The sequence below is a fragment of the Polyodon spathula genome, chromosome 24 (genome assembly GCF_017654505.1).
Source record: "Polyodon spathula isolate WHYD16114869_AA chromosome 24, ASM1765450v1, whole genome shotgun sequence".
Classification (NCBI taxonomy): domain Eukaryota; kingdom Metazoa; phylum Chordata; class Actinopteri; order Acipenseriformes; family Polyodontidae; genus Polyodon; species Polyodon spathula.
In genome coordinates this window covers 21059075-21086777 of record NC_054557.1, presented here as the reverse complement: position 1 = coordinate 21086777, position 27703 = coordinate 21059075, and the positions used below count along the sequence as shown (strand labels likewise).

Here is a 27703-nt window from a genome sequence, read left to right as displayed (position 1 = left end):
CAAAGTATTTTAAAAGCCTGGCAGCTGGTGAGGGTGGAAAGGGATGTGGAGTCCTTGACAGGGCAGGACCTGTTTGAGGAGCCCCTATTTTTTAATCCACTCTTTCCAGTTAAGTTCCTCCAGTCGATGACGCTCTGTGCCAGTTTTTTAAAAGCAGGTGTAACCAGGATGGTCCACCTGTTAAACCTTGAGCTCTCCTGCTGGCTAACTGCCTCCCAGCTAACTGCACAGCTAGGCTGGCACTCAGAGAGGCTTGCAGAAAGACTGATGGGTGAGTTGAGGGGCTGCCTCTCCCCGCGGCTCAAGGCAGTCCTGAGGGAGGAGTTGTCCAGAGGCACAGAGCAGAGACAGCTTTCCTTATTTCCAGGGATGATCGTGTCACCAGCAGTAGGTGAGGAAGGTGAGGGCGGTGGAGAGAATGGAGGGACTTTGCTTAAATTGCAGAATGTGGAGGAAATTATCTTTCACACAATGAATGGAAAACATATATACAAATTGTGTGTTAAAGCCACAGAGTATAGTAGGCTAAGGGGTCTGGTAGACTCTAAGTGGCGAGCTTACTTGGCTGTAGAGGAGGGGCACAGGCCGGTGTGGAGGGTGCTGTACAAGCCGCCTCTCGCCAAGAGAGTGGGGGACCTGCAGTGGAAGATTCTACACTGCATTGTGTCCACAGGCAGGTTTCTCCATAGAGTGGACCCCAGCATCAGTGAGCAGTGCGCTTTTTGCTCAGCAGAGGAAACTCTCTTTCATGCCTACAGTGAGTGTGAGAGGCTGCGGCCACTTTTTAGTTTACTGCAGGGAATCCTGAATAATTTAGGGGTCGTTTTTAGTAAGGAGCTTTTTATTTTTGGGGTTCTATACAGTTTTAAAATGAAAAACAGGTGTGTTCTTATTAATTTTTTAATTGGACAGGCAAAATTGGCTATTTTAAAGACAAGGAAAAATCAACTCTCTGGTTCTGGACTGACCAGTTTAGTGGTTCAGTTCAGGGTGCTCGTGGTCAGCCAGATCAGAGTAGAGTTTGAGTATTTTAAACTGGTCAGCAACCTGGAGGACTTTCAGGAGAGGTGGTGTGTGGGAGACGCCTTGTGTGCTGTGAGTGAGGAGGGGGAGCTCCAGTTTTTGTTCTAATTTTATTTAATTTTTGTTTTACAGTGTTTTATTTTGGCTTTTATCTGTTTTCAACAAAGAAAAAAAACACTGTTTAATATTGATTTTTTAATGATCCTTTTATTTTGTTTAAAATCTGTTTTTAAGGAGAACACGATGTATTTTAGGATTTTTTAAATTTTGCTCAGGCAGTAGGAATCTTAACTTTTGTTGTGTTTTACCTTTATTTGAATTTTAATGGATTTTATTTGGAATATTTAAATAAAGGATCTTAAAAGTCAAAGTCTCTCTCTCTCTCTCTCTCTCTCTCTCTCTCTCTCTCTCTCTCTCTCTCTCTCTCTCTCTCTCTCTGTGTTCTTGAAATAAAACTAAAATTGCTCCACAGGGACTATATATTGGTGTCTATATTCTTTCAATATTAAACATAAATGCTTTATCTATAAATCAAATATGTGTCCAATATTGAAGGTGATGCATCAAATAAACAATTAAATATCAGAATGTACACACACCAACTTAGTAAAACTAACAATTATTTGAAACACAAATTATTCTGACTAGATGCCATGTCAGTATTTTGGACAAACTTGTTAAAATTGAACTAATTACAATTGAATAAGAAAATGTTCAAGGCACATTTTATCATAGGAGAACACTACTGACTTCCTTTTTGGGAGGGAGGGAGGGAGCCATGCAATGCCTATGCTTCATCTTTGGACTGGAGGGACTGTCATTCTTCTCAAAGGGGAGGGAGGGAGCCGCAAAGGCTCAGTACTTCCGTTCCAACCACTGTGCTTGTGGTTTCTGACAAGGGCTGTTGCTTGTGTTCAGCTCACCACAAACAGAACATGCTGGTCAGGTTTGAATCTTTGCAAGCTTTCCAATCCCCACATGCTTGCTGTTCTAGTCTGTGCTCTCTACAGATTACTTTTCATAGAAGTACTGACCACATACTGTATAACCAGGAGGTTATACAAGACAAGATCATTTGTCAATTTTTTTAAGTCATTTTTGTATTATTCTTTTACAAAGTGTAAAATAATAATAATAATAATAATAGTAATAGGCGACTTATTTGGTGGTCAGTCGATAGATTTATATTTAAAGTAGCCTAAATTAAATTCAAATTTGCTTATCTGAGCAATGAAATGAGGAAGAAATCGTTTCTGGTATTGGTTAATTTGATTCCTTAAATGATCTGACTCACAAAACCAAGCCAGCAATCCAGCTGTCTAGGACTGAAGAGACATAACCATTCCATTCAAATCATGTGACAAAATGACGTTTCAATTGACTAGTGCTATCTACTCACCTTCTGTAGAATAGAGTTGAAAGTTCACAAGACCCACCTGTTCTCGCTTGCTTTCCTTGCTCTTTAAGCCTGATATCTGCTATTAGCTGCTGTGTTGCTGCTATTAGTTCATGTATTATGCTACTATCATGTATTATGCACTTTCCACTGTATTTAATGTACTATTTCATGTATTATGCTACTATCGTGTATTATGTACTTTCCATTGTATTTAATGTATTATGCATTATATATACTGCATCATGTATTATGTATTTCTCTGTATTTGAAGTATTAAGGATTTTCATGCTGTTGCTGCATCTTGTTAAGGGCTTTGTGATGGTGGTCCACTGTGAAAGGCGCTATATAAAATATAGATTGATTGATTGATTGTCACCTGGTTTGCATGGAATGAGGGCATATATTCAGCGATAGGTGGCCTCTATTATTCAGACACCTTCACAGCCAGGTAAAAAGACAAAGAGAAAAAAAAATCACGAGTCAGTGACGGAGCATCAGATCCCAAAATCACTGTCAATGATTGCAAAAACAGGAAGGTGAAACAAATCAATAAAAATGACGTTTCACTTTCACTTGCCTGTTTCCTCCCCTGTCTCAATGACCTATCCTACCTAACGATGGATGACCCATTCACACCTATACACATACCTTTTAATAGGACTAGCTGAACTCCAAATTCCAATTTGCAGTGTCAGAAAAGGTATAAAGGACAGCGGGCTAAAAACACACAGTGACTTTGACCTATAATAGCGATACTAATCACAATAAAAGAAATTGCAGTCAAAATATTAGACGCGCTGCACTATGCTATTTATTGATCAATGCCTGAAACAGCTAGCAGAAAAAGTAAAAGGCTGAATCATCAAGTTTGCTGCAGGCCTAATCAGCTTGTGATTAACTGAACACTAGGAAAAGCCCTCTATGAAAATAAAAAAACAAACAAACATACAAACATGTTTTATCTTTAGAAGTGTCTGCAGTGACAAGCAGGTTGGAGGGAGGAAGACTGAGATCATTGTCGTGGGTTATTTTTTGTACAAATGGCCTATATCTCAAGGAAAAAAAAAAAAAAAACCTTGTTAACACTAAACAGTTTTCTTTCTCTCGTCAGTACAAGTAACAGGAAACCAAGATGTTGCACGATTAAAAACAGGAAGTTATCACCCACCCACCCACTGGGAAACCGTGAAAGCATTTACAAGTATAATGCGTGTATATGTACATTAGTACACTAGCCTTTCAATATGCAGTGTTCCTTTATGGTTTGAAACAATACTTGTAGTTAATTAAAGGTGGTTGCTACCTCTCATGCACTTGAAGGCAATATTAGATTCTAGCACTCACACATTGTATACAGATAATTTAAATGAAGCTTGTATTCGAATTCAGCCAAGGTAGGCAAGAGGCTGGGACCTTATTCAAAATGATCAATCTCTCCCTAATGCAGTGGCGGTGGGAACAGGTCCCCTTGGGCTTTGGACCCTTGTGCTCCCCTCATCTGGGCACTGGGTGCAAGGGCTCACCCCATCTGTTCTGATTGCATGGGCTGCCCCCTTCCGGGCGCTGGATGCACAGGTTCCTCCTCCTCCCCATAATGGCGAAAGAGTGAGTTGGCAAACAGATAGTTTTGGTTGCAGAGGGGGCACACCGGCGATGACTGGCTATATTGCCCTGGATGTCTGGCCATTAGGCAACATTCCTCCTCCCTGCCCTTCACCTCTTGATCTTTCTTCTATCCTTTTTTTTCCCCCAAACTCCACCAATTACAAAAATAATAAAAAAAAATCCTGCACTGTTGCTCCTGACCTGACGCCTCCAAAGGCGCTGTATCCCTCGAAGATACCATATGTCACAGATGGCTTTGTGTGGCGTGTGGGGGGTGACATCAGGAAGCAGTAGTCAAAACAAGGTATGGCGGGGCAAAACTGAAACGCAACGGCACTCAGCGCGTTTATTAAATAATAAAACAAAAGATTTAAACAAAACACCAAACAAAAGGGCACAAGGGCCAAACAAACAAACAATAACAAGTAGTATGCTGGTTTCACAACCAGCACACGTAGCAATTGTTTATTTCTTTTTCGCAAACTTACATCTCTCCTCTGACACTTTCCGCCTTCTAAGCCGAGAGTGGGTCTTTTATTTTCGTGGCTGGAGCCTTAATTTGGAGCCGGGTGTGAAATTCATATAACTATGTAGATGCGAGATTTGGAGCTCTCCAACAGCTAACAAGTTTGCAATTATCTTGGAGGGGAGCAGCTCAAATGCCATCAATCATGGACTTGAGAACACAACAAATAAAGTGTTAACAAAATAGTTCTATTTTTATTCTACTTTAGTGAAAGGAGGCAGTGTGTTCCAGTGGTTAACGTCCAAGGCTTGTAACCAGAAGGTCACTGTTTCAAATCCCACCTCTGCCACTGACTTCACTCAGCGACTTGACTGAGCGAGTCACTTAACCTCCTTGTGCTCCATCCTGTGGATGAGATGTTAAATCAATGTCCTATTGTAAGTGACACTGCATATAATGCACAGCTCACAGCCTATCTCTATAAAGTGCTTTGTGATGCTGGTCCTCTATGAAAGGTGCTATATAAAGATTTTATTATTAATAATAAAATCACTCGAAGTTTACAAGTGCTTAATTGACCTCATTACTTTACTGTCTGCATAGACAAGGAGAAGAGTGGTGTTCACGTCACTTGCACCTAGTGTAAGGCGCTGGCTACTCGTACCCCAATTTACACAATTCCAATTTCCCTTCCCCCAAGGTGTGCTGCATAACCTCTAAATCTAAAATAAAAAATAGGTGATACTCCTTTAAGCTTCAATACAGATGGAATAAAGGCGTGTTGGCACAATATATTAAAACTACAATTTGTAAACCTGCTGTAATGCTTTCAAGCTTGGACGCTCACAGGTAGATTCTCAATAAACAGTAACCAGATTTTTAACTGGGACAGTATGGAAATATTGTGAATAACTTCCAACTTCCACGCTAAGGGGAGCTCTAGGGTTTTTATTTTCTCTTTGGCAGTGTATGATCTAACATCATATCGAAAGTGAATGCAGAGACTCATGGTGATATTCAGAGTAGAATCTTTTTTTTTTTTTTGTGAATATATTATCTTATTGCCTGTAATTTCATTTCTACACAACAAGTATAGTTATTACATTACACAGTAGCAATTCAATAATATAAAATACAGAGATTCTCAATTCACAGATAAAAACAAACTATTTTATTGCTGATTACTGCTGCAAATCTAGACCCTTTTCTGACTAAGAAACTTCATGTTCTCGCCTTCTCTTTCTCAATCTCTATGCTATCCTCCAGTGTCCAATCTCATAACCATGCCCACGCTGTATGAAAACATTACATACCTCAATATTTCTATTTATTAAATGGTTACTTCATAGAATCTATTTTTTTTCCTCCAAAATATTTAATTTCTTACCATTTAATATTCCAAGGTATTTGTTCTGTTTATTTTTTTCCTACTGCACTTTCTCCTTGGGGTAATAGATAGTAGGACATTCTGTTTTCATTCTGTAAAAGTATTCAGATTGTCAGGAGACGCTTTCTCATTATAATTGATTGGTACTGAAAAACGGCACAGAGGCAGGAAATCTCATCATGCAATCAAGACATTTTTAAAAGGGTCCTTTCTTTTTTTAAGTGATGCCTTTTGATTTAAAACATGTTTAAAAGGACATTTTGAAATATAACTATTTGGAGAAACTTGGTCTACAGCAAGCTCCATCCCTAAACAATATGTGCTTCTAGCTCCTTTTTAATCTTTTCTTTTTTTATCACCATCCTCCTGTTCAGACTTTATTTCCAATCACCACAGTTCTAGTTCCCCTTTTTTTGCGGCTTCCTGGCCTTGTTTTTCTGGCTTTCAGTTCCTTTCCCTCCCTTTTCTTTTCTCTTCTGTTTTTCTGCGGGTTTATAAACTGTACTGGCAGCCGATTATCACTTTCAGGTGTGCTAGTTTTTGGTTGCTGGGGTGTGCATAAGGAAACCAAAAAAAAAAAAAAAAATCCACAACAATGAAAATACAAATGCAACATAAATTAGAAAAAATAAATAAATACTGAAGTGAATAATAATTTCTACTCATGCACACAAAATATTCAAAAATAAACATTTTTTTTTTTTTTTTGGTGAAAATAATTAAACAGTGGAGTGTTTCGTTCGTTATTTTTCAGTTAAAGTCCCTAAACCTCCCCCCCCCCCCCCCAAAAAAAAAAAAAAAAAACATGGAAAAGGTTGTTCATTGCAACATTCCTCATCAAAGTGTATATGTTTGTTTCCACAGATCTCTTCATATCAAAAATGTCAAAGGGTGGGCCAACTAATCTGTACTGTAAAGATGCATCACTTCCAGTAACATCGCAGGTCCAGTGGACATGGAGAGGGGTCAGTGGGGATAAAAGTGTGATTGTGACCAGACAGGAGGATGGGAGAGTTGTTAAAGCAATACAAGATCTACAGACTCGGTTTCAAATAGGTCACTCCAGCCTTCATATTGAGAGAGTTGATCAGGGAGACATGGGCACCTTTGAGGGTGGAGGGCGTGAAACAAGTTTAATAGTACTGCCAGGTGAGTAGTAGCTGTATATACATTCGATAGTGGGTGAACTGGTCTCGCTCACCAGCCTAATATATTTATATTGTACAATATTTTAATAATGAATCTCCCTTTTTCACAGATCCCGTCAGTCGCACACTGTCAGAGGGACGGTCAGTAACCCTTTCCTGTGGTGACTCAGCTGTTCTAGCAGGGGCAGGGAAAGTCAGATGGCCAGTGAGTGTATAAAGACATGTTTGATCAGAACCAATACAATGAACTGCAACAGTTATGTACAGTAGCACTGTTAAAGAACACATTGCAAATGACTTAAAATGATTTGTAAAGATACAGAAAAAATAAGGAATTAAAATTCCAGTTTACAAGATTCAGATTCCGAAGTTGGTGAGAGCAAATCAGAAATGCACATGGCCAAATACTGAAGTTGCGTAAAAACGCATTTCTGATCAATAACACGTTTTTCCTTCAATAAGAAGGAAGAGAGAAATCAGGGTATGGAGGAGTATCCCATGGATATGGTTCATTTGTAATGGATGGAAATAGACAGCGTTGATATTCAGTAGAACCCTGGTTTCTTCACTTGTTCCTCATTCCTGATAAATCCTGTGAATCTGTAGCCTTTGAATTCTGCTGACTCTGTCTGCTCTATGATAGACTGTCTTTGAACAATGAAACACAATGTCAAGATTGAAATCTTTACTTCACAGCTACATCTGGCTACACCTTCAGAGAAAGGAGCAGTCACAAGCAAGTTCAGATCAGATAACTCCATTGCTATTGTGCTTTGTGAAATCACAGACACGTTGTTGCAAAAACAGTTGCGCCACCCTAACAAATAACTAAGAAATATAAAAAAAAAAAGGAAATCAGGAACCAAAGGCCTTGTAGTTTTGCATGCTGTCCCCTTAATAAGACCCTCATTGCTCAGCAGTTAAACTCTTCTAGGTTTTAACAGTGATTTCAAACAGACATATTTGTGATTCCAGACACCACTACTGCTACCCCATTCCTGCTGGTTGTGGGATTGCTGACGTTTGATAAAATCGCTTTGGGTTTGTTCATCCTCTGGGTGTTCACAAGGGCAGCAATGAGGTACTGTTTTCTCTTTTTTGAAAGTAAGTAAGAAAGATTTAAGATAAACTACAGTCATAAAAAAATAAGAACGAAAAATGCATTCAATAAAAATATTAAAAGGAAAATAGGAAAATAATTGACATTTAATTGATGTAGTCTAAATGCAGTAAAATAATAGCAATACTACTACTACTATGACTAATAATAATAATAATAATAATAATAATAATAATATAATAATAATAATAATAATAATAATAATAATAATAATAATAATAATAATTATTTACTCTTTTACAGGCGTGTTCCTCAAGATGATGATGATAATTAATCAATGGTACAATCACATCTTCAAGCTAATAATTCAAGATACAGTGTATAAAATACTTTTGGGTGCCACACTTCTTTTATTTTGTTTCATTTTCTGCTCACCTATATGTATTGGGAGCAATGTTTCTTCCATTTGCAAAGTCAGAGAGGGAATGCTCACATAACAAGTTTCAAAACGTTCCTCCCAAGTTAGTTCTGATCGTTCAAATTGTCCCTTTATTGAGCTGACCCTTTTTGGTAACTTCGCCCATTTGTAGATGTCATGTCTTTATACAGCTCATCATGTTATGCTTTGTACAAAAGAAACATTTACATAAGAAATCACTTTTTGTTATTGTGTGTATTTTAAGCTGAGAAATCAGTAAAAACAAATCTACATTTATTTATATATTGTGTTTGTTTTAAAATGTCTAACAAACAACGGAAAAGAATGTGGTTTTGAAACTCTTAAATGGATCTACATTTTCCTAAAACCTCATTTTTACATGACTAATATAATAGCTTACTAACTATTCCAGAAAAAACAAGAAAACCCTACAAATGAGGTGGAGAAGAATATTAGTGTTGCACTGTGAATTAATATTACATTGATATGATTGCCCACAGTCAGCCTTGACAAAACCATTTTTGCTGAATAGTTGGTAAGCATGACCATTAATGATTTATTATGAAATTTATTAAGCATTAACCCTAATAGGGTATTAAACAGGTAGGTAATGATATTAGGGACATGTACATGCTAGTATGTATCCCTTTAAGCTTCAAGCTGAACAGTCTTTTGTGGTAAGCTGTAGAACTGCCAGCAAACTAATTTAACTGTGACTCTCTCTGCTACACAATTCAAACACATCCTTAACATAAGGCTAGTTAACAAGCACATGTTGTGTTTGATCTGGAGGTTCTGCTTTCCATGTAACCAATGTTTTTATATGTTTGAAATGAGTGTGCTTGTGTTGCAGTGTGTCTAGTTTTAGGGTGGATCGTGTGTGTGTGTGTGTGTGTGTGTGTGTGTGTGTGTGTGTGTGTGTGTGTGTGTGTGTGTGTGGGCTATGTGGTGGCCCCTTTGATCAGTGCGATCTCTATTCGGAGGTCTGCTGTTCGGGAGGCTGTGGCTGTGAGTTTAAAGCTATCTTGTGCTGTTTGGTTGGAAGGCTCAAATATGTATCATGAAAAGGGATTTTTCTCAGAATTGAGGAAGCTGGGGGACTGAAGAACTTAAAACGGTATTAGTTTGAAAAGAAAAGTAATTTTTTACACCCACAGAAGAGAAAATGAAGAAGCTGCATTTCACGGTTGTAATGTTAATAATACTATCGATGATAAAAGAGGCACTCAATGGTAAGGACAAAGATTTGTATATTGAGATATATTTTTTCTCATTGTAAAAAGCTAAGATCTTCGTATTGAGATATATATATATCTAATATATATAATATATATATATATATATATATATATATATATATATATATATATATATATATATATATATAGTGAGATCCACTATCGGCTATACATTGTGGTAAATTCCTATGTATTTTATAATATCAAATGTACCAGGTGTGGTGGAACACAGAGTCCTGTTAATAAAGCTTTATTTAAAGATTCCTTTTCTGTATTGATAAATTCAAACTTTTCTAGACTGTTGTATAAGAGTATATCTACAATGAAGAACAGTTTTCCTTCTTTAAATAACTGATGAGTTTTATGAATTTAGTTCACATGTCTAATGTTAGCTGTTTTCTTTGTAATATGAAAACAAAATATGCTCCATATTAAATCCCATGTGAAAAATGTTTTCTACATAAGACATAAGGGCTTGATTCTCAAAGCTATTTACTCCAAATCGTCAGTAGTATTATTTTATCTTATGGGGGAAAAAACACCATTTACAATTCTAGACCGACTAAGAAAGCACTCAGCACCATTCACAAGCCCCAGTATCAAATATCTGGCTTGGAGACTTTACTGGGTGTTTTATTATTTTGTAAAAATATCATGCTATAGAGTAATTAGCTTTGAGTAGCTAAAAAAATGTTTTTCAAGTGAGCTTAAACATTTAACAGTAGGTTAAACATTACTTTAAAAAATGAGAATAAACCAAAAACCATCTCAAACTGTTGAACAAGGTTTCACAAGCGTCTACAAATACAAGTTTTCCAGACAGACCGTTGACTGGTCATCCAGTTCCCCAGGATTCTTCTGCTCAGAGTAAAATGTCATTTTTAGCTTCCCCAACAACTGGATAAGTGGTTCTGTGTGACATACAGGCAAACAGATAAACATCATTTGTGTTAAAGTATGATGCAAGTTGCATCACAATTAGACAAGCAGTTCTGTAGATAGATGCAGAATACTATAGTGTGATTAAAGAAGGATCCAGACGTTTTCTTTGTTTGTTTTTTGAATAAAAAAAATGCCATATATAAATGTATTTATTTACTTTAATTGTAAATCTACCTGTGTTTTTTTTTATTATTATTGATATTATATTAAAAAATGTATAGTAAAATTTTACAAACTACAAAAGTTTCAGGTTTTTGTACTATGAATGATATATTCCAAATATATTTCTCAATCTACAGTCAATATATGTATTAAAAATATAGAGAATGTGAGGACCTTAATATAACATAAACTTCCTTTTTAAATACAGATGTGAGAATCTGTCTGTTTTGACCGGCAGGCTGTGGTTATGTATGCTTGCTAAATGCAGAGATGTGCAAACTATGAGAAACCACAACTCATTTTACATATGATGTTAGCAGTTTTACCACATAAGTTTCCAAGCTCTTTTGCACGGAATATATTTGAAATTACACAAATACACGCAGTTCCAATGACATATCGGTATCTAAACATGTATGTGCCATTGACTCTTCCTAACCACTAAATACATATGTACAACCACTAAATAATAAGCAAACTTTCAGTGCAGTAACTAAACTATTTATTATCTTTTGACTTAGGTTTACTTGCAATGGCCAACATATAAAAGCAATATACTTCACTGTATATAACACTGTCTGATTCTTTTTTGGTGCCACTGTTTAAACTGATGGACTGATTTAAATGATTATGGTCATTGTTATCATAAATATATTTACCATATATCCACTATAGCAAGACATTTTCAATATTACAAAATATATTACCTATAAGAATTGATTAAAAACAAATTAGAAAATGCATGGGCTCAGCAAGCATATTAGATACAACTATATATTAAAATAAAATAAAGAAGTGAATTTAGTGGCTATGAAAAGTTACTCAATGGGACTGGCTGCATGTGTGTATGATGCAAGCACACAGGTGTCACAATTTGTGACAGTGTCTGTTTTGTGGTTAATTGCATGTGTGGTTTATTAAAGTTATCCATTAGAAAAGACAATCACTAAGGTGTCTATTTTGACATTTTTCATAGATTTTCAGTTCCAGTGGTTTGATTTCATATGAACAACAAATCAACTGACGTAATGGGGTCTTCTAATACATTTAAACACTTCTAGTATATGGTAACTTTATAGTGATCCGGGTTTCTCAAATACCGTGAAAAATAACCTATAAAGGCTTATACTGTTTTTGAAACTTTTCTCTCTAAGGATATTTTTTTAACTTTTAGTGCACCTGGTGTTGTGAGCCTGCCACATTTTTAACACATATGAATAATGCATTTATTCACGGTGGCCACACAGTTACACAAATCCTTAAAAAACCAAAAACCTCTGTAAACTGCAGTATAAGGAATTTCAGTAGAATAACAAAGAGAAGGCGAGGTGACACCTTTGGACTAACTAAACAATAATTAAATCACATGCTTTGAAGACCTCAGAGGTCTCTTTCAGGTGAAAGAAAAAAAGAAAGACTGATGTTTACATTGAAAGGTGGCATCAGAACTTTAACAAAAATAACCCATTTGAGTCCCTACAATTCTAATACAGTAGAGTCTCCAACTAAGAGAACACCCCTCAGGAAGCAAGCGCAGTGTTCTCTTAGGCGAAGTGTTCTCTAAGACGAAGTTGACCACCGGATACACATACAAATACAAACGCAGTATGATCACGTTTATTTTATATTAAGATACAATAAACCTGATACATACCAATCATTGTCAGTCTTGTAGGCAAACACCACACACTAAAGTAATATTTAACAATTTTATGTCATTGATTGGTACCAAATGCTATTTGAATCCTACATTAAGTTTGGCACTATTTGGCCATCCATTTTGCATTATAATTATATAACATGACACCATGGTTAACACTTTTAGAGGTGTCATGAGTCAGCATTTATAGGCAGAGCAGCTGAAGAGTCAATTACTTCTGGATTGGCTAGAAAAGGAACAACCCTGAAGTCTTTGCACAGTGAAGTATAGAAATATTTCAGTTTTGAAGTGGATGATGATGGAATAATAAAACAATATAACAAGACCTTGTTTTTCTCCATGGATATGGTGAAGCAAAGCACCACTAAGTTAAAGTAAACTATTCCTTTTCATATGTAAACATTGACACAGAAATAAATGCATGATATCGATATATACAATTTCCATATCGCTGCCCATCACTAATAATAATAATAATAATAATAATAATAATAATAATAATGAAATAGGAATAACAAAATCTGTATTTGTATTCGAAAGTCAATCATTGTATTAATCTTACTTTCTCCTTTTCAGTGTGTCACTGCATATTTGTAATATGTGTTTCCACAGATCCCTTCATATTAAAAGTGTCAAATGGACAGTCCGCCACCCTGTACTGTAATGAATCCCTTCCAGCAGCATCACAGGCCCAGTGGACAAGGAGAGGGGTCAGTGGGGATAAACGTGTGATTCTGACCATACAGAAGGATGGAAGAGTTGATAAAGAAATAGCAGATATACAGAATCGTTTCCAAATAAAGGACCGCTTCAACATTCATATTGAGAGAGTTGATCCAGCAGACATTGGAACCTATGAGTGTGGAGGACGGGAAACACATTTAATAGTACTGACAGGTGAGTAGATTGAATAAATCTCTGCTGTATATACATTCTAATATATACAATATTTTAATAATGAATCTCCCTTTTACACAGATCCTGCCAGTCGCACAGTGTCAGAGGGACGGTCAGTAACCCTTTCCTGTGGTGACTCAGCGGTTCTAGCAGGGGCAGGGAAAGTCAGGTGGACCCGGGTTAATGGAAGCATTTATCATTCTATTCTGTACAAAGATCCAGCAGGAAAGATTGCAAAACAAACAAATGATCCAGACAATCTATATCAACTTAAACCAGACTCATCCCTTTACATAAGTAAAGTAAAATCAACAGACGCTGGGAGATATGAATGTAACAAGATCCACGTGGCTGATTTAAACGTGCGGACCGGTGAGTGGTTTGTGTTTGTCCCCTTAAGTATATTTGCCAGTATTTAAAACTGACAATAATATCTGAATGAATATTTGCTGGGTGTACATCGTGTAACTTCTAAAGTAAAGAAAAGGGAACACCATTGTTTTTGAACTTCAAATCTTGTTGTTATAGCACTTTCTGGCATGATGCATATTCATTTGTTTTCTATCATTTTTTGCATCAAATAGTATTGGTAGAGGATATGCCCCTGCCTGCCACATTTTTAACACATATGAATAATGCATTTATTCACGGTGACCACACAGTTACACAAATCCTTAAAAAACCAAAAACCTCTGTGAACTGCAGTATAAGGAATTTCAGTAGAATAACAAAGAGAAGGCGAGGTGACACCTTTGGACTAACTAAACAATAATTAAATCACAAGCTTTGAAGACCTCAGAGGTCTCTTTCAGGTGAAAGAAAAAAAGAAAGACTGATGTTTACATTGAAAGGTGGCATCAGAACTTTAACAAAAATAAGCCATTCGAGTCCCTATAATTCTAATACAGTAGAGTCTCCAACTAAGAGAACACCCCTCAGGAAGCAAGCGCAGTGTTCTCTTAGGCGAAGTGTTCTCTAAGACGAAGTTGACCACCGGATACACATACAAATACAAACGCAGTATGATCACGTTTATTTTATATTAAGATACAATAAACCCGATACATATCAATCATTGTCAGCAAACACCACACACTAAAGTAATATTTAACAATTTTATGTCATTGATTGGTACCAAATGCTATTTGAATCCTACATTAAGTTTGGCACTATTTGGCCATCCATTTTGCATTATAATTATATAACATGACACTATGGTTAACACTTTTAGAGGTGTCACGAGTCAGCATTTATAGGCAGAGCAGCTGACTCGAGTCAATTACTTCCAGATTGGCTAGAAAAGGAACAACCCCGAAGTCTTTGCACAGTGAAGTATAGAAATATTTCAGTTTTGAAGTGGATGATGATGGAATAATAAAACAATATAACAAGACCTTGTTTTTCTCCATGGATATGGTGAAGCAAAGCACCACTAAGTTAAAGTAAACTATTCCTTTTCATATGTAAACATTGACACAGAAATACGTGCATGATATCGATATATACAATTTTCATATCGTTGCTTAGAAGGCGAAGAGTGTCAGAGGAAAGACGCAAGTTTGCGAAAAAGAAATAAACAATTGCTATGTGTTCTGGTTGTGAAACCAGCATACTACTTGTTACAGTTTGTTTGTTTGGCCCTTGTGCCCTTTTGTTTGGTGTTTTGTTTAAATCTTTTGTTTTATTATTTAATAAACGCACTGAGTGCCATTGCGTTTCAGTTTTGCCCCACCATACCTTGTTTTGACTACTGCTTCCTGAACCTGACTTCACCCCCCACACGCCACACAAAGCCATCTGTGACATATGGTATCTTGAGGAATACAGCGCCTTTGGAGGTGTCAGGTCAGGAGCAACAGTGCAGGATTTTTTTTTATTATTTTTGTAATTGGTGGAGTTTGGGGGAAAAAAAAGGAAGGAAGAAAAAACAATCCATTGGTTTGCCAACTCACCCATTTGCCATTATAAGGAGGAGGAGGAAACTGTGCACCGAGCGCCCAGAAGGGGGGAGCCCATGCATCCAGCGGCCAGAAGGGGGCAGTCTGTGCAATTGGCCAAGACGGGTGAGCCCTGAAGACTGAAGAACGGCTGCAACCCTAGCCAAATGCTCTTGCCAGGTGGAGCTGTAAATTACCACGTCATCAATATATGCTGCTGCATATTCATGATGTGGGCGTAAAACCTGGTCCATCAGTCTCTGAAAGGCAGCGGGCGCACCATGTAGCCCAAATGGCATGGTTTTAAAGTGCAACAGCCCTTCTGGTGTTGAAAATGAGGTTTTCTCTCTGGAGCTGCGTGTTAAAGGGATTTGCCAGTATCCCTTCGTCAGGTCCAGTCTGTCTAAAAGTTCGTCGACCCGAGGCATGGGATATGCATCGAACTTAGCAATAGCGTTTACCTTTCTGAAATCCACGCAGAAGCAGTTGGTGCTGTCTTTCTTGGCCACTATGACAATTGAACTGCACCACTCGCTCCTGGAAGGTTCAATCACCCCAAGCTCCAGCATATCCCATACCTCTTTGCGAACGCCACTTCGTCGACTTTCCGGGATCTGGTACGGTCTCTCTCGCACTGTGACACCTGGTGGAGAGATCATGTCATATTCAACTGAGTTGTTCTGCCGGGCAAATCAGAAAAAAAACATCACTGAACTCCTCAATAAGCTTACGCAGCTCTCTTTGCTGATCCGGAACCAATTGTTCCCCCATAGAAATCGTTCTTGTGCTCGGGGTCTCTGGACAGGGGCCTAAATCATCCTCCATATTGCCTGAGGCTATAAATAAGACCTCCCTTGCCTGCCAGGGCTTTAACAAATTAACATGGTAAATTTCACGCTCATTCTGGCGATCGGGCTGTCTAATTTCATAATTTACTTTCCCTATAGCCCAAATCACCTCATAAGGCCCCTGCCATTTAGCACACAGTTTTGACTCTGATGAGGGAAGTAGCAGCATTAACTTTTCCCCTGGTCGGAAGGTTTGAATCTGTGCATTTTTGTTGTAATCCTGCTGCTGTCAGTGCTGAGCCGATCTGAGGTTGTCTTGGGCCAAACGACCGACTAAATCCAGGCGATCTCTTAGTAGGACCACATACTTCACTACATTTTTGGACAAGCCTTTGTGCTCCTCCCACCCCTCTCTCAGCAGGTCAAGAATGCCGTGTGGCTGCCGGCCGTACAGGAGCTCAAGGGGAGAACCCCGTCGAGCTCTGCGGCACTTCTCTCACTGCAAAAAGGAGGTAGGGTAGAAGCGATGCCCAATGTTTCTGCTCCTGTGTTACGAATCACCTCAGCATCGACTTTAAGGTCTGATTAAAACGTTCCACCAGACCGTCTGATTGTGGATGATAAACTGACGTCCTGATGGGACGTATTTTCAATATTTTGTACATCTGCTGTAACGTATTGGACAAAAAATTGGTTCCGTGATCGGTCAAAATCTCCTTAGGGATCCCTATTCTAGCCATAATCTGCGCTAATTCGGTGGCTATTGCAGCTGCACTAGTGGACCTCAATGGAACTGCCTCCGGGAATCGCGTTGCATAGTCCGCCACTACTAATATATGCATATACCCAGAGTCAGAAGGTAGCAAAGGGCCCACTATGTCCATTGCAATGTGCTCAAAAGGAGTGGAAATAATTGGCAGTGGGACCAAAGGGGCGGGGCGCACCGACCCGGCGCTACTCGTTGGCAGTCTGGCAATGTGGCTACATATCTTGACACATCAGTATGAAGACCGAGCCAATAGAATCGAGCCAATATTCATTCCCTCGTCTTCTCCGCTCTGAGGTGTCCCGCAAAAGGGATATCATGCGCCAGCCTCATGACCTCGGTCCGACAAGACAGGGGAACCAACAATTGTGTTACAGGCTGTCCTGTGCCCGCGGCAAGGTTTACCCTATACAGTAATTGCCCCTTAATACTGAAATATGGATATACTAGCGCCCCAGCGCCATCAACATCCTTACCTTCAATGGACCGGACCAGTCCCCAAGTGTGCACTAGTGACGGGTTGTTATGTTGGCCCCACACTATGTCCGCACTTGAGTACCGCAGGTCTGGTACATTGAGAAGGGCTGGAATAACATCTGCCCTAGTCGGCCCAGTAACCTCGCTCTCTCCCACTCCCTTCGACTGGTGTTTGTTACCATTGCAGCACTCTCCCACCAGACCCCAGCCTTGTTTCAAAGACGCTCCCTCCCATTTCACGGGCCGTCTCTCCTTATTTGTTTATCTAGGATGGAAAAGAGGGGAAAAGATTCCAGTGTGAAAAGGAAACACATCACCAATCCGTTCCTTTTTTCTGCCACGTTTGCGTGTGTGGCTGAGACTGTCATTATTTGCATCAATTCTTTGAATTTTGGCCAGTCTCGGCCCAGAATAACTGGGTGTGGCAATCTTTCCGCCACTCTGACTACAAGGTGACGTTTTAACGGTCCTACCCATAAATATACTTTTAATGTGGGGTATGCCGCCGTGTCTCCATGGATACGGGAGATGGCCACCTGACCTTGTGGCCCCACGATACACCGCCCGAGAGAGTTAATGTCAATGACCGACAAAAATAATCATTTTGTAATTTGAGCATTGACAAATTATCAAAGAACGAAATTAAATATTTCGGTGTTAAAGCAAATTATTTTGCTCAAATTGCGAAATGTAAAATACCAAACCAGCAAAAAATGAAACACAAAAGAGATGGCTTATTAGATCTCAATCCAACTGAGAACGTTTTGGCTTTAACATGAACGATGCCTTTTGTCATTACGGTCCTCTTCTCAGAACCCTTTCAGCAGCTTGAGGAGTCTATGCTCTGTCGAGTCGAGGCTGTAATCAGGGAAAATGGTGGCACAACCAGATAGGTAAAGACCCTAATAAAATGGCCAGGCAGTGCATGCACAGTGCCAGCCTTTCTTTGCCCTTGCCCTTGCTTTCCTTGTTCAAGTTTCAAACCTTTACATATTAGGGCAATTTTTAATAACTATAAATACATTTCTATAGTTTTTTTGGTGGAATTCATAACTTGCACCTAGTGTATTCTTGGTTTCCACCAAATTCTCAATAATATACAAAACATGCTTAAGCTGTTAATGTGTATCTCTACAGTATTTTGTGGAAGAAAAGTGATTACGCAATATGTATGTGCAGGTGTTCTTTCAAAATCTCTGCAATCATAACTCCAGGTGCATTAAGCCCACAAAGAGTTCAATTACAAACTCTGTATTAAAATCGGGTAAATTGGGAATTTAGCACTACAAATATTTATTACAATTGCTTGAGGAATTCTCAATCTATATGCCAACCTTGCCAAACTTTCAGATATTATCTTCACAGATCCTTCAAAACCAACAGTCCTGACCACACCTCCAAAGAAAGAAACGGCTACAAGTAAGTTCAGATCATATCAAACTATTGTCAGTCTGGAAAAAGTACACTGCCACTTAGACGTCTTGATCGATTTGGAAGTCTTGAATCATAATTGGATAGCCCATGGATATCAACAAGCTCCCTCATTACAATACTTTGGTCTGTTTGTAAGTAGTTTGTGAGTTCCATTGCTATATCAGACCCCCCCCCCCCACAATCACAATTCACATTGAAACAGATGTTTTAGAAGCGGTATAAACCACTTCGGACCATGCAGTTACCATGAAATATACACACGTCTGGGTGATTAAAGGGCCTTGACTTCACCTCGGGGATAATCACCACCCAGGCGTGCGCATATATTTCATGGGAATTGCATGGCACCTTGCATATATTATTCATCTTTCTGAAGCCTCCTTGTAGAGGGTGTAATGCAGAGAGATACAGTACACAGCTTGGCCATTTTATTAGGACCTGGTCCCCCATTAGGTTTGGCATTTGGGTCTGTTCTCCTGCTATACTGAATGCTGTAGTTTACTCCACCCAGCAATACTATACTTGCAGCCTGATGACAGTGTCTACTTTCAAGACAATACAAATGGTTTGATGAGCATCACAGAAACTACAGGAATGTTCCGTTGCCACCAAAATCTATAGGTCTCAATCCAATTGAACATGCTTGGGTTGAACTTGAAGGAAACATTCATTATTACGATCCTCTTTGTAGAAACGTTTCCGCCCCTCGTGGAGTCTATGCCATGTCGTGTCAAGGCTGTGATCAGGGAAAATGGTGGGACATGCAAATAGGTAAAGACACAAATAAAATGACCAGGCAGTGTGTGTACAGTGCCAGTGTTTATTTGCCCTTGCTTTCCTCATTCCAGAGAAAGACTGTGATCCTGTATATATTCAACTCTGTTGGCCCTACTTGCTCTTTGCTATACTTTGCTAAACCTTTACAGCTACACAATATCATTCACAAGTACTCCATTGCCACCGTGCTGTTGGCTCAACACCCTTTACACCTTTCAAAACTTTAGTCATTTAAGATTTGAAAATTGCCAAGATAACAGGTTTGTTTCAAAAGTGTCCCAGGGGTTAAAACAACATCCCTACACATAACTTGTACAGAAAATCAGCACACAAGGGAACTGCAGCAGTAACCATGGTATAGTATAGTACAGTGCTACAGTGCTGTAAATTGAATACATGATTCATGATTAATTAGGCTCCAGCCACAGGTGTGTAAAAAGGGTGATCATGGATGTTAATGTTAGAATTAAAGTTGGTGTTAGAAGAGAAGATATATTGTGCGGTGCTGTGCTGTGATGTATTGATTATTATCGTTGGTGTTTAGGGGAGTTGATGAAGCCATGTTTCTTTGTAAGAGGTGACTTAGCCTGAAACCATGGGGTGTATAAAGTGTTTCTAGTGTTCTGTTCAACTGTTTGTTTTGGCCTTTGTGCCTTTTTGTTTGTTACTGTATTTTGTTAGTTGTTTTTGTGGTAATTCAACGTGCGCATTAGCGTTTAAACTTGTAGCTTCTGTCGCTGGGAGTAACAGCCTTGCCAGTGACATTGCTCTGTTCACACCCCTTAATAAGACCCTCATTGCTCAGCAATGAGAGCTTCTAGTTTTTACAGTCATTTCAATCAGACATATTTGTGATTCCAGATGCCAATACTGCTACCTCATTCCTGCTGGTTGTGGGAGTGCTGATTTTTGATAAAATCGCTTTGGGTCTGTTCATCCTGTGGGTGTTCACAAGGGCAGCAATGAGGTACTTTTCTCTCTTTTTGGAATGAAAGTTAGAAAGAAGGAAAGATTTTCCGATAAACTATATTCACAGGAAAATAAAAATTAAAAAGGCATTCAATAAAAATTATCGGAAAATAATTCACATTTACCTGATGTTTTAAAAATGCAATATAATAATAATAATAATAATAATAATAATAATAATAATAATAATAATAATAATAATAATACATTTGTATTCTCTTTTCCAGACATGTTCCTCAAGAGGATGATAATTAATCAATGGTACAATCTCTTCAAGCTAATAATAGGGTATTTTTGTTCACTATTAGCTTGTTTTCTTTCGCATTTTAGTAACTGTGTGATCCCTGTTTTTTGTTTTGGAGGTGAAGGGATTATCACTCCTCGTTAGGTAGGGAATTTCATTGTTTAGTTAGTGTCCATCATGGCAAGGGTTTTGTTTGATAATATTCTGTGTGGAAGATCATATTTTGTTACTTTTCGGTAAAATAAACCTGTGCAAAAGCTCTTTCCTCTAAATGTGTAAAGTGTTTTGTGATGGTGTTCCACTGCGAAAGGCGCTATATAAAATAAAGATCGATTGATTGATTGAAACATCTTGTGCCATCTGTCTGCCTCCACCACCTGCACACATTGATCACTATTTGAAAAAGAGCTGCCTACTTTGCAGAGTAAGGGAAGGAAAAATGTAGTCCAGTAGAAAGATCCCAGACTACATCCCCCCATTGGGGTCTGGAGTCACCTGGATCTAGTTCCAAACCCCAAGACATTCTGGGGGATATAGTCTTGTAACTATTTTAACCCCAGGACTACATTGTTCCTTATCCTCCCCCTACTCTGCCACAACTTATAATTGTATAGCTGACATATACCTACCTGCCCTGTCAGGTAGGCATGTAAGCCACACCTTACAGCACATTCCAAACTGAACACGCCCTAGAGACATGTACAGCAGCCAGGAAGCAGACATGCAAGCTGTAACAACCGTAGAGGAGAATGGACTCTGGAAGTAACCTGGAGAAACTACACAGCAAACTAACATGTCCAATCTGTCTGGAGCTTTTCAAAGAGCCAGTTCATTTGGCATGTGGAGACCACTTCTGCATGCCCTGTATCAGCCAGTTATGGGAGAAATGCAAGGAGAGCTTCCCATGTCCTCAGTGTGGAAAGACGTTTGAGGATAGGAGCCTCGAGACCAGCTCGTTGTTAGGTAACGTGGTGGAGAGCGTAAGGGAAATGAGGCTGGGCTCCAAGCACGATTCTCTGTGTGAAGAGCACGAGGAGAAGCTGAAACTGTTCTGTGAGGATGACCAGAGAGCGATCTGTGTGGTGTGTGGCTGTTCCAGGGAGCACAAAACCCATAACGTCATCCCTATTAAAGAAGCTTTCCAAAGCTACAAGGTATGTGGAGAAGCGTACTGTACCTGCAGAGACACAAACCCTTTCAACTTGTTCAAAACTGTCATATACAAAAACTTTTATGCGATAAGAGAATAAATTAACCCATGCGATGCGTAATCAACATACTGCACATCTGATGTTTGTTTCAGTTCTTAACATTTCTGTGATTATACGTGCTGTACTTATTTTTTATTTTTTTGGATGAAATTCTGGTGCAACAAGCTAATGTCGTGAAATGTAGTTGCCAAGGTGATATTAGATGGGAATGGAAATCAGTTTGGTGTTTGCAAGCACTGTTGCTCCAGGCTGGAGTTATTAGCATTTTTCTCTAAAACTGCCTTTACCGGCTGGCTTTAAACTTGTTTGGGCTTGTCTAGTGTATCCTACATGCTGGCATTAACAGTCTTCCTGTGACCTTTATATATATATATATATATATATATATATAATATATATAATATATATATATATATATATATATATATATATACACACACACACACACACACACACACACAGACACACAAACAGTAGCTCTAAAAAGTATTCACCCCCCTTGGACTTTTCCACATTTTATTGTTACAATTTAATTAGGAGTTTTTGCCACTGATCAACACAAAAAAATCCATAATGTCAAAGTGAAAAATAAAATCTACAAATTGTTCTAAATTAATTACAAATACAAAACAGAAAAATAATTGATTGCATAAGTAAACAATCTTGATAAGTATTCACCTCCTTGAGTCAATATTTGGTAGAGGCACCTTTGGCAGCAATTACAGCCATGAGTCTGTTTGGATAAGTCTACCAGCTTTGCACATCTGGACACTACAATTTTTGTCCATTCTTCTTTGAAAAATTGCTCAAGCTCCTTCAAGTTGGATGGAGACCTTTGGTGAACAGCAATTTTCAACTCTTTCCACATATTCTCAATTGGATTGAGGTCCGGGATTTTACTGGGCCACTCCAGGACATTGACTTGTTTGTTTTTAAGTCACTCCAGTGTGGCTTTGGCTGTATGTTTGGGGTCATTGTCCTTGTGGAAGATAAATCTTCTCTCAAGTCCCAGGTCTCTTGCAGACTTCAGCAGGTTTTCCTCCAGGATTTCTCTGTACTTTGCTGCATTCATTTTGCCCTCCATCTTCACAAGCTTTCCAGGCCCTGACGCAGAGAAGCATCCCCATAGCATGATGCTGCCACCACCATGCTTCACGGTAGGGATGGTGTTCTCAGGATGATGTGTGGTGTTAGGCTTGCGCCAAACATAGCGCTTAGCGTTGAGGCCAAAACGCTCTATTTTGGTCTCATCAGACCATAGAATCTTCTTCCACTTGGTCTCAGAGTCTCCCACATGCCTTCTGGCAAACTTGTCGAGATTTGATGTGAGTTTCAACAATGGCTTTCTTTTTGCCACTCTCCCATAAAGGCCAGTTTTGTGAAGCACCTGGGTTATTGTTGCCATATGCACAGTGTCTCCCAGCTCAGCCGTAGAAGGCTGTAACTCCTTTAGAGTTGCCATAGGCCTCTTGTTGGCCTCCCTGACTAGTGCCCTTCTCGCCCGGATACTCAGTTTTTGAGGACGGCCTGTTCTAGACAGATTCACAGCTGTGCCATATTCTCTCCATTTCTTAATAATGAACTTTACTGTGCTCCGGGGGATATTCAATGCCTTGGATATTCAATGCCTTGGAAATGTTCTTATATATGTAGCTAGAAATGGAGCTGGAGGAAGTGAGACAGCAACAGGACCCACTAGAGGGGAGGCAAGCCTTGATTTAGCCTTTTCAAATAACGAAGATAGAATAACTAAAACAGAGATGAAACGTTGCAATATTTTTTAGTGGAGGATATTATGTTGGGAGAATGGTTTCTAGAGTTAAAATTTGAGCAACAACAATATTGACTACTCAGAATGATTGCAACCCAAATGAAATACTATGGAAATGTATTGTGAAGCTACTTACTTACTAAGTCTGATACTATTTCTATCCGCAGGAGAATATGTCAGAATCCCTGCAGAAGATTCACAAGCTATTAAAAGAGGTGTCTGAATCAGAGGACAAAACAGTCAGTGCCATAAACAACATGAAGGTAATTCAGCCCCACTGTGGTGTTAGTGGATATCGATTCCCTTTCTCAATAAATGGCAAAGGTGTAGTTAAAAATAAACATTAAATCACAAGCTTACTCAAAACTTTAAACTTAATCCCAAACCCAAAAGGCATCATTGTTGTCCCTTAGCAAGATTCTATACATGCTGTTCAAAGTGTGGATGAAGATTCAAAAACATGCAGTAACGTCCCTCTGGTGGTATGCAATCTTTACTTTTTATTTCTTAGCAGATGCCCTTATCCAGGGCAACTTACAGCTATTACAAAATGTCACATTACAGAAATCTCTCAATAGGTAGAAATACTAAAAGAAACTAGCTGTGTGTGTGTGAATGTGTTCACAGAGGTGTGAGGTTAATTTAAACTACAGTGACCGTCTGTCTGCAACTGGGGCTGACTTTGAAATCAGTCCCGTTCATTTCCATCAGCAGCAGATAAAATCAATTTCAACTGAAAATGTTAGCCCCAAGTTAAGATTGTTGGCTGGTACAAGTTGACCTCACCAACTCGCATTGGTGGTGGGGGGAGGGGGGGGGGGGTTATCTGATAAGCATCCAATACAGGTTTTAAATAGCAATTATACACAATATCGACAAATACAGGTGATCTTGTATTTTGGTTTCCAGTTACAGAGTTATTAGTACAGCCATGGCCAATAGTTTAGCATCACCCTAAAGAGCTCATTTTGTGTCATAAAGTCAAATGAAACCTGCTGAATAATGTTACATTAACATATTGAATTACATACTGTTTTGTAGTTTTCCATATACTATAAAATTTTAAGAAGTGACATTTTGTAATCTAACATGAAATACTGTACTACTATTATGACTTCGGCTGACTTCTGCGATCTCATTTTGTAATTTTTTTTTTTTATTACATGATGTTAGATAAAATACCTAAATTATGTTCATATGGTTTTTGTCTCAATCCTAAAATTCTAGGGAATGCAAAACTTTTGGCCATAGCTGTAGATTGTAGACTTCAGATAAATCGGACTGCAGGCTGGTTTCATGGTGAAGCTGGAAATGTGGCATTAGTGTTCTTATACCCATAGGGGTCAGGTCTTGGATCCAACTCAGGTGATAAGGTATATATTTTTACTATATATTAAACCCAATGGCAGGAGTTGGCAGAGAGTCTGGAAGAGCAGATTGGTGCTGACTTCACTAAAATGCACCAGTTCCTGGAGCAGCAAGAGGGCGAGATTAAGAGCAAGCTTAGGAACGAGGAAAAGAAGATACTGAACCAGCTGGAAGAATCCAAGAGTTTCATAGAAGCAGAAAGGAGCCGCTTGCAGCAGGCAGCCAAAGATCTGGAAGAGACACTGACTCTGCAGGAGACGCCTGCTTTGCTGAAGGTGAGAGAGGAGATTTGTTGAGGTGGTGGGGAGGGGAGGGGGGAGAAGGACAGAAATAGGGAGAAGGTGTGGGACTGATAGAAGGGATATACACTGAGGAAAGGGATTGGTGACAAGAGGAGGAGAAGTTGTGAAAAGGGAAGGAGGGAAATTAAGTGGAGGGAGAAAGTGGGTGAGGAAGACAAAGTGAGGGAATGGAGATGGAGGGGGAGAGGTGGTAGAGGGAAAGGTAGGAGAAGGTAGAGAAAGTAAAAAGAGACAATTAACAATGCAAACAGGCTACAAAGTGCAGTATACAAGTGCAAGCTTGATAAAGGATTAAAAATGATTGGCACAGTATTTCATAGTGACACATTGTAGTACAGTAACCTGATACCACATCAGTTCTAAACAAAAAGTGTGCTGCCCAGTGTGCAGTATTTGTTCAAAATGCATTGTGAAGTTGCCATTACTGGTCATGCAGTGGTCCAGGAGTTTCTTTGATGTAATACTCTGGGATAGTATTTTAATGGGATTTTTAAAACTTGGGAACTAATATAACCCCCCCCAAAAAAATGTTTCCATTCTTTTTGGCAGGATATTAAAGACCTTCTCAGTAGGTGAGTACTGTCCTAAAAAAAAAAGAGTATCTGCAAATCTCTTTCCCATTTCTCGCAGCATTAACAAGGTCTCTGTTTACTACAGGACAATCATGACCTATCAGAAACCAAAGTGTGTTTCTAGTGACCAGTGTCTAGGAAAATATGGAGGTCCTCTAATGTATGGAGTGTGGAAGAAGATGAGAAATATCCTCGATCTGGGTACGGGACACAAACAACACCTTTCTTACTGCTATTGTACTATGAACCAGCATTGTTCCCTGGAATGCAAGCTGTTCATGTAAAGACTTTTTCTCATACACAGCTAGGGTTTCTCAAAACATATCACAAATACTCTAATATTGTAGACATGTTGTGTCTTTATGGGTGTTTAAAGTTGTAGAATGGATAACAGATTACAGATGGGTAGTTAAATAGTTTATGAGGTGATCCTGTAACAATTAAATTAAATTTCTTTCTTTATCTAACAATGTTCTAGCAATGGATGAGCCTCAAAGGGCCATGTGGCCTCCTCCCATCTAACTCTTCTCAAGTTTTTATATCTTCATGTTTGTTTTTTCCATTTCTCAGTTGCATTTCCAGTTACCCTGAATGCCAACACTGCAAATCCCTGGCTTGTCCTATCTGATTCTCAGAGCTGTGTGAAACTTGGAGAGGCCAAACAGACTCTCCCAGACAGCCCAGAGAGGTTTGACTCAGTGGGGGCTGTGTTGGGGTTTGAAGGCTTCAGCACAGGGAGGCACTACTGGGAGGTGGAGGTGGGGGAGAAGACTATGTGGGGACTGGGAGTGGTCAGAGAGTCTGTCAACAGGAAAGGGGAGATGACATCATCCCCCAAGGATGGACTGTGGATTCTGGCTTTGAGAAATGGCAATGAGTACAAGGCATATACCTTGCCTTGCACCCTCCTGTCAGTGCAACATAAACCCACAAAGATTGGAGTGTTCCTCGACCATGAAAGGGGTCAAGTGTCCTTTTACAATGCAGAAGACATGATCCATCTCTACACTTTCAGGGATACGTTCACTGAGAAAATGTATCCTTACTTTTGTCCTGGTATAGGTGACAAAGGTAGAAATAAACAGCCGCTGAATATTTTTAAGTTGCAGGTGTAAATCTACATTGAATTAAAGGATATACAGTTTAGTAAACCATACATGTGTACTACTATTACTTTTTCTGTCATTTTTTTCTATTAATTATCTCCATAGAAGTGAAGAAAGCACAGTGTTCAGTTTGTAGTCAAAATGTAGTCTAAAAAAAAAATAATAGTTCAAAACAAAACACGACTTGCAATCATAAATTATAAGATAAAAAATGAAAAAGGCAAATGGTTTTGGAAATAATAGATGAATTGCAGAATGCGACTAGAAATCAGGCATTGGTTAATTTGGAACATCATTGTTTTATATCGAGACTTCAATATCTTATCAAGGTGTGTGCGTTCTGTATGCTTCTCTAGGGTTGTTTTTACTGTGCTTGTTGTTTGTCCTGCTTGATAACTATTCCAAAAAAAATAGAATGCTTTTGAAAAAGCGTTCCAAGAGTGATGGTGGGAAGATGAGGAAGCATATGAGCACTGAAGCGCACAGGCAAAGTATTGTGGATTGAAACTTGTGCCACACTAATATACTTCCCCACAATACAGATTTAAAAAAAAG

The 27703-nt window shown here is 38.9% G+C and overlaps 2 protein-coding genes across 3 annotated transcripts; both read left to right on the top strand.

Annotated features, from left to right (window-relative positions):
- The first annotated feature begins 9472 nt into the window (after positions 1-9472).
- On the top strand, positions 9473-21078 carry LOC121298711. 2 transcript variants are annotated; one of them, XM_041225911.1, is made up of 6 exons: positions 9473-9759; positions 13142-13426; positions 13508-13798; positions 18760-18813; positions 20467-20572; positions 20802-21078. In XM_041225911.1, exons 1-6 carry the CDS (start codon positions 9693-9695, stop codon positions 20827-20829), a joined length of 831 nt encoding a protein of 276 aa, XP_041081845.1. In that variant the 5' UTR covers positions 9473-9692; the 3' UTR covers positions 20830-21078. The 2 variants fall into 2 exon arrangements, with proteins under 2 accessions (XP_041081845.1, XP_041081844.1); XM_041225910.1 differs by lacking the exon at positions 20467-20572.
- A 434-nt stretch (positions 21079-21512) lies between these two features.
- Positions 21513-27703, top strand: LOC121298673 (zinc-binding protein A33-like). Its single transcript, XM_041225851.1, has 6 exons — positions 21513-21972; positions 23968-24063; positions 25210-25443; positions 26020-26042; positions 26128-26243; positions 26613-27703. The coding sequence occupies exons 1-6, from the start codon at positions 21568-21570 to the stop codon at positions 27155-27157; spliced, it is 1419 nt and encodes a 472-aa protein (XP_041081785.1). The 5' UTR covers positions 21513-21567; the 3' UTR covers positions 27158-27703.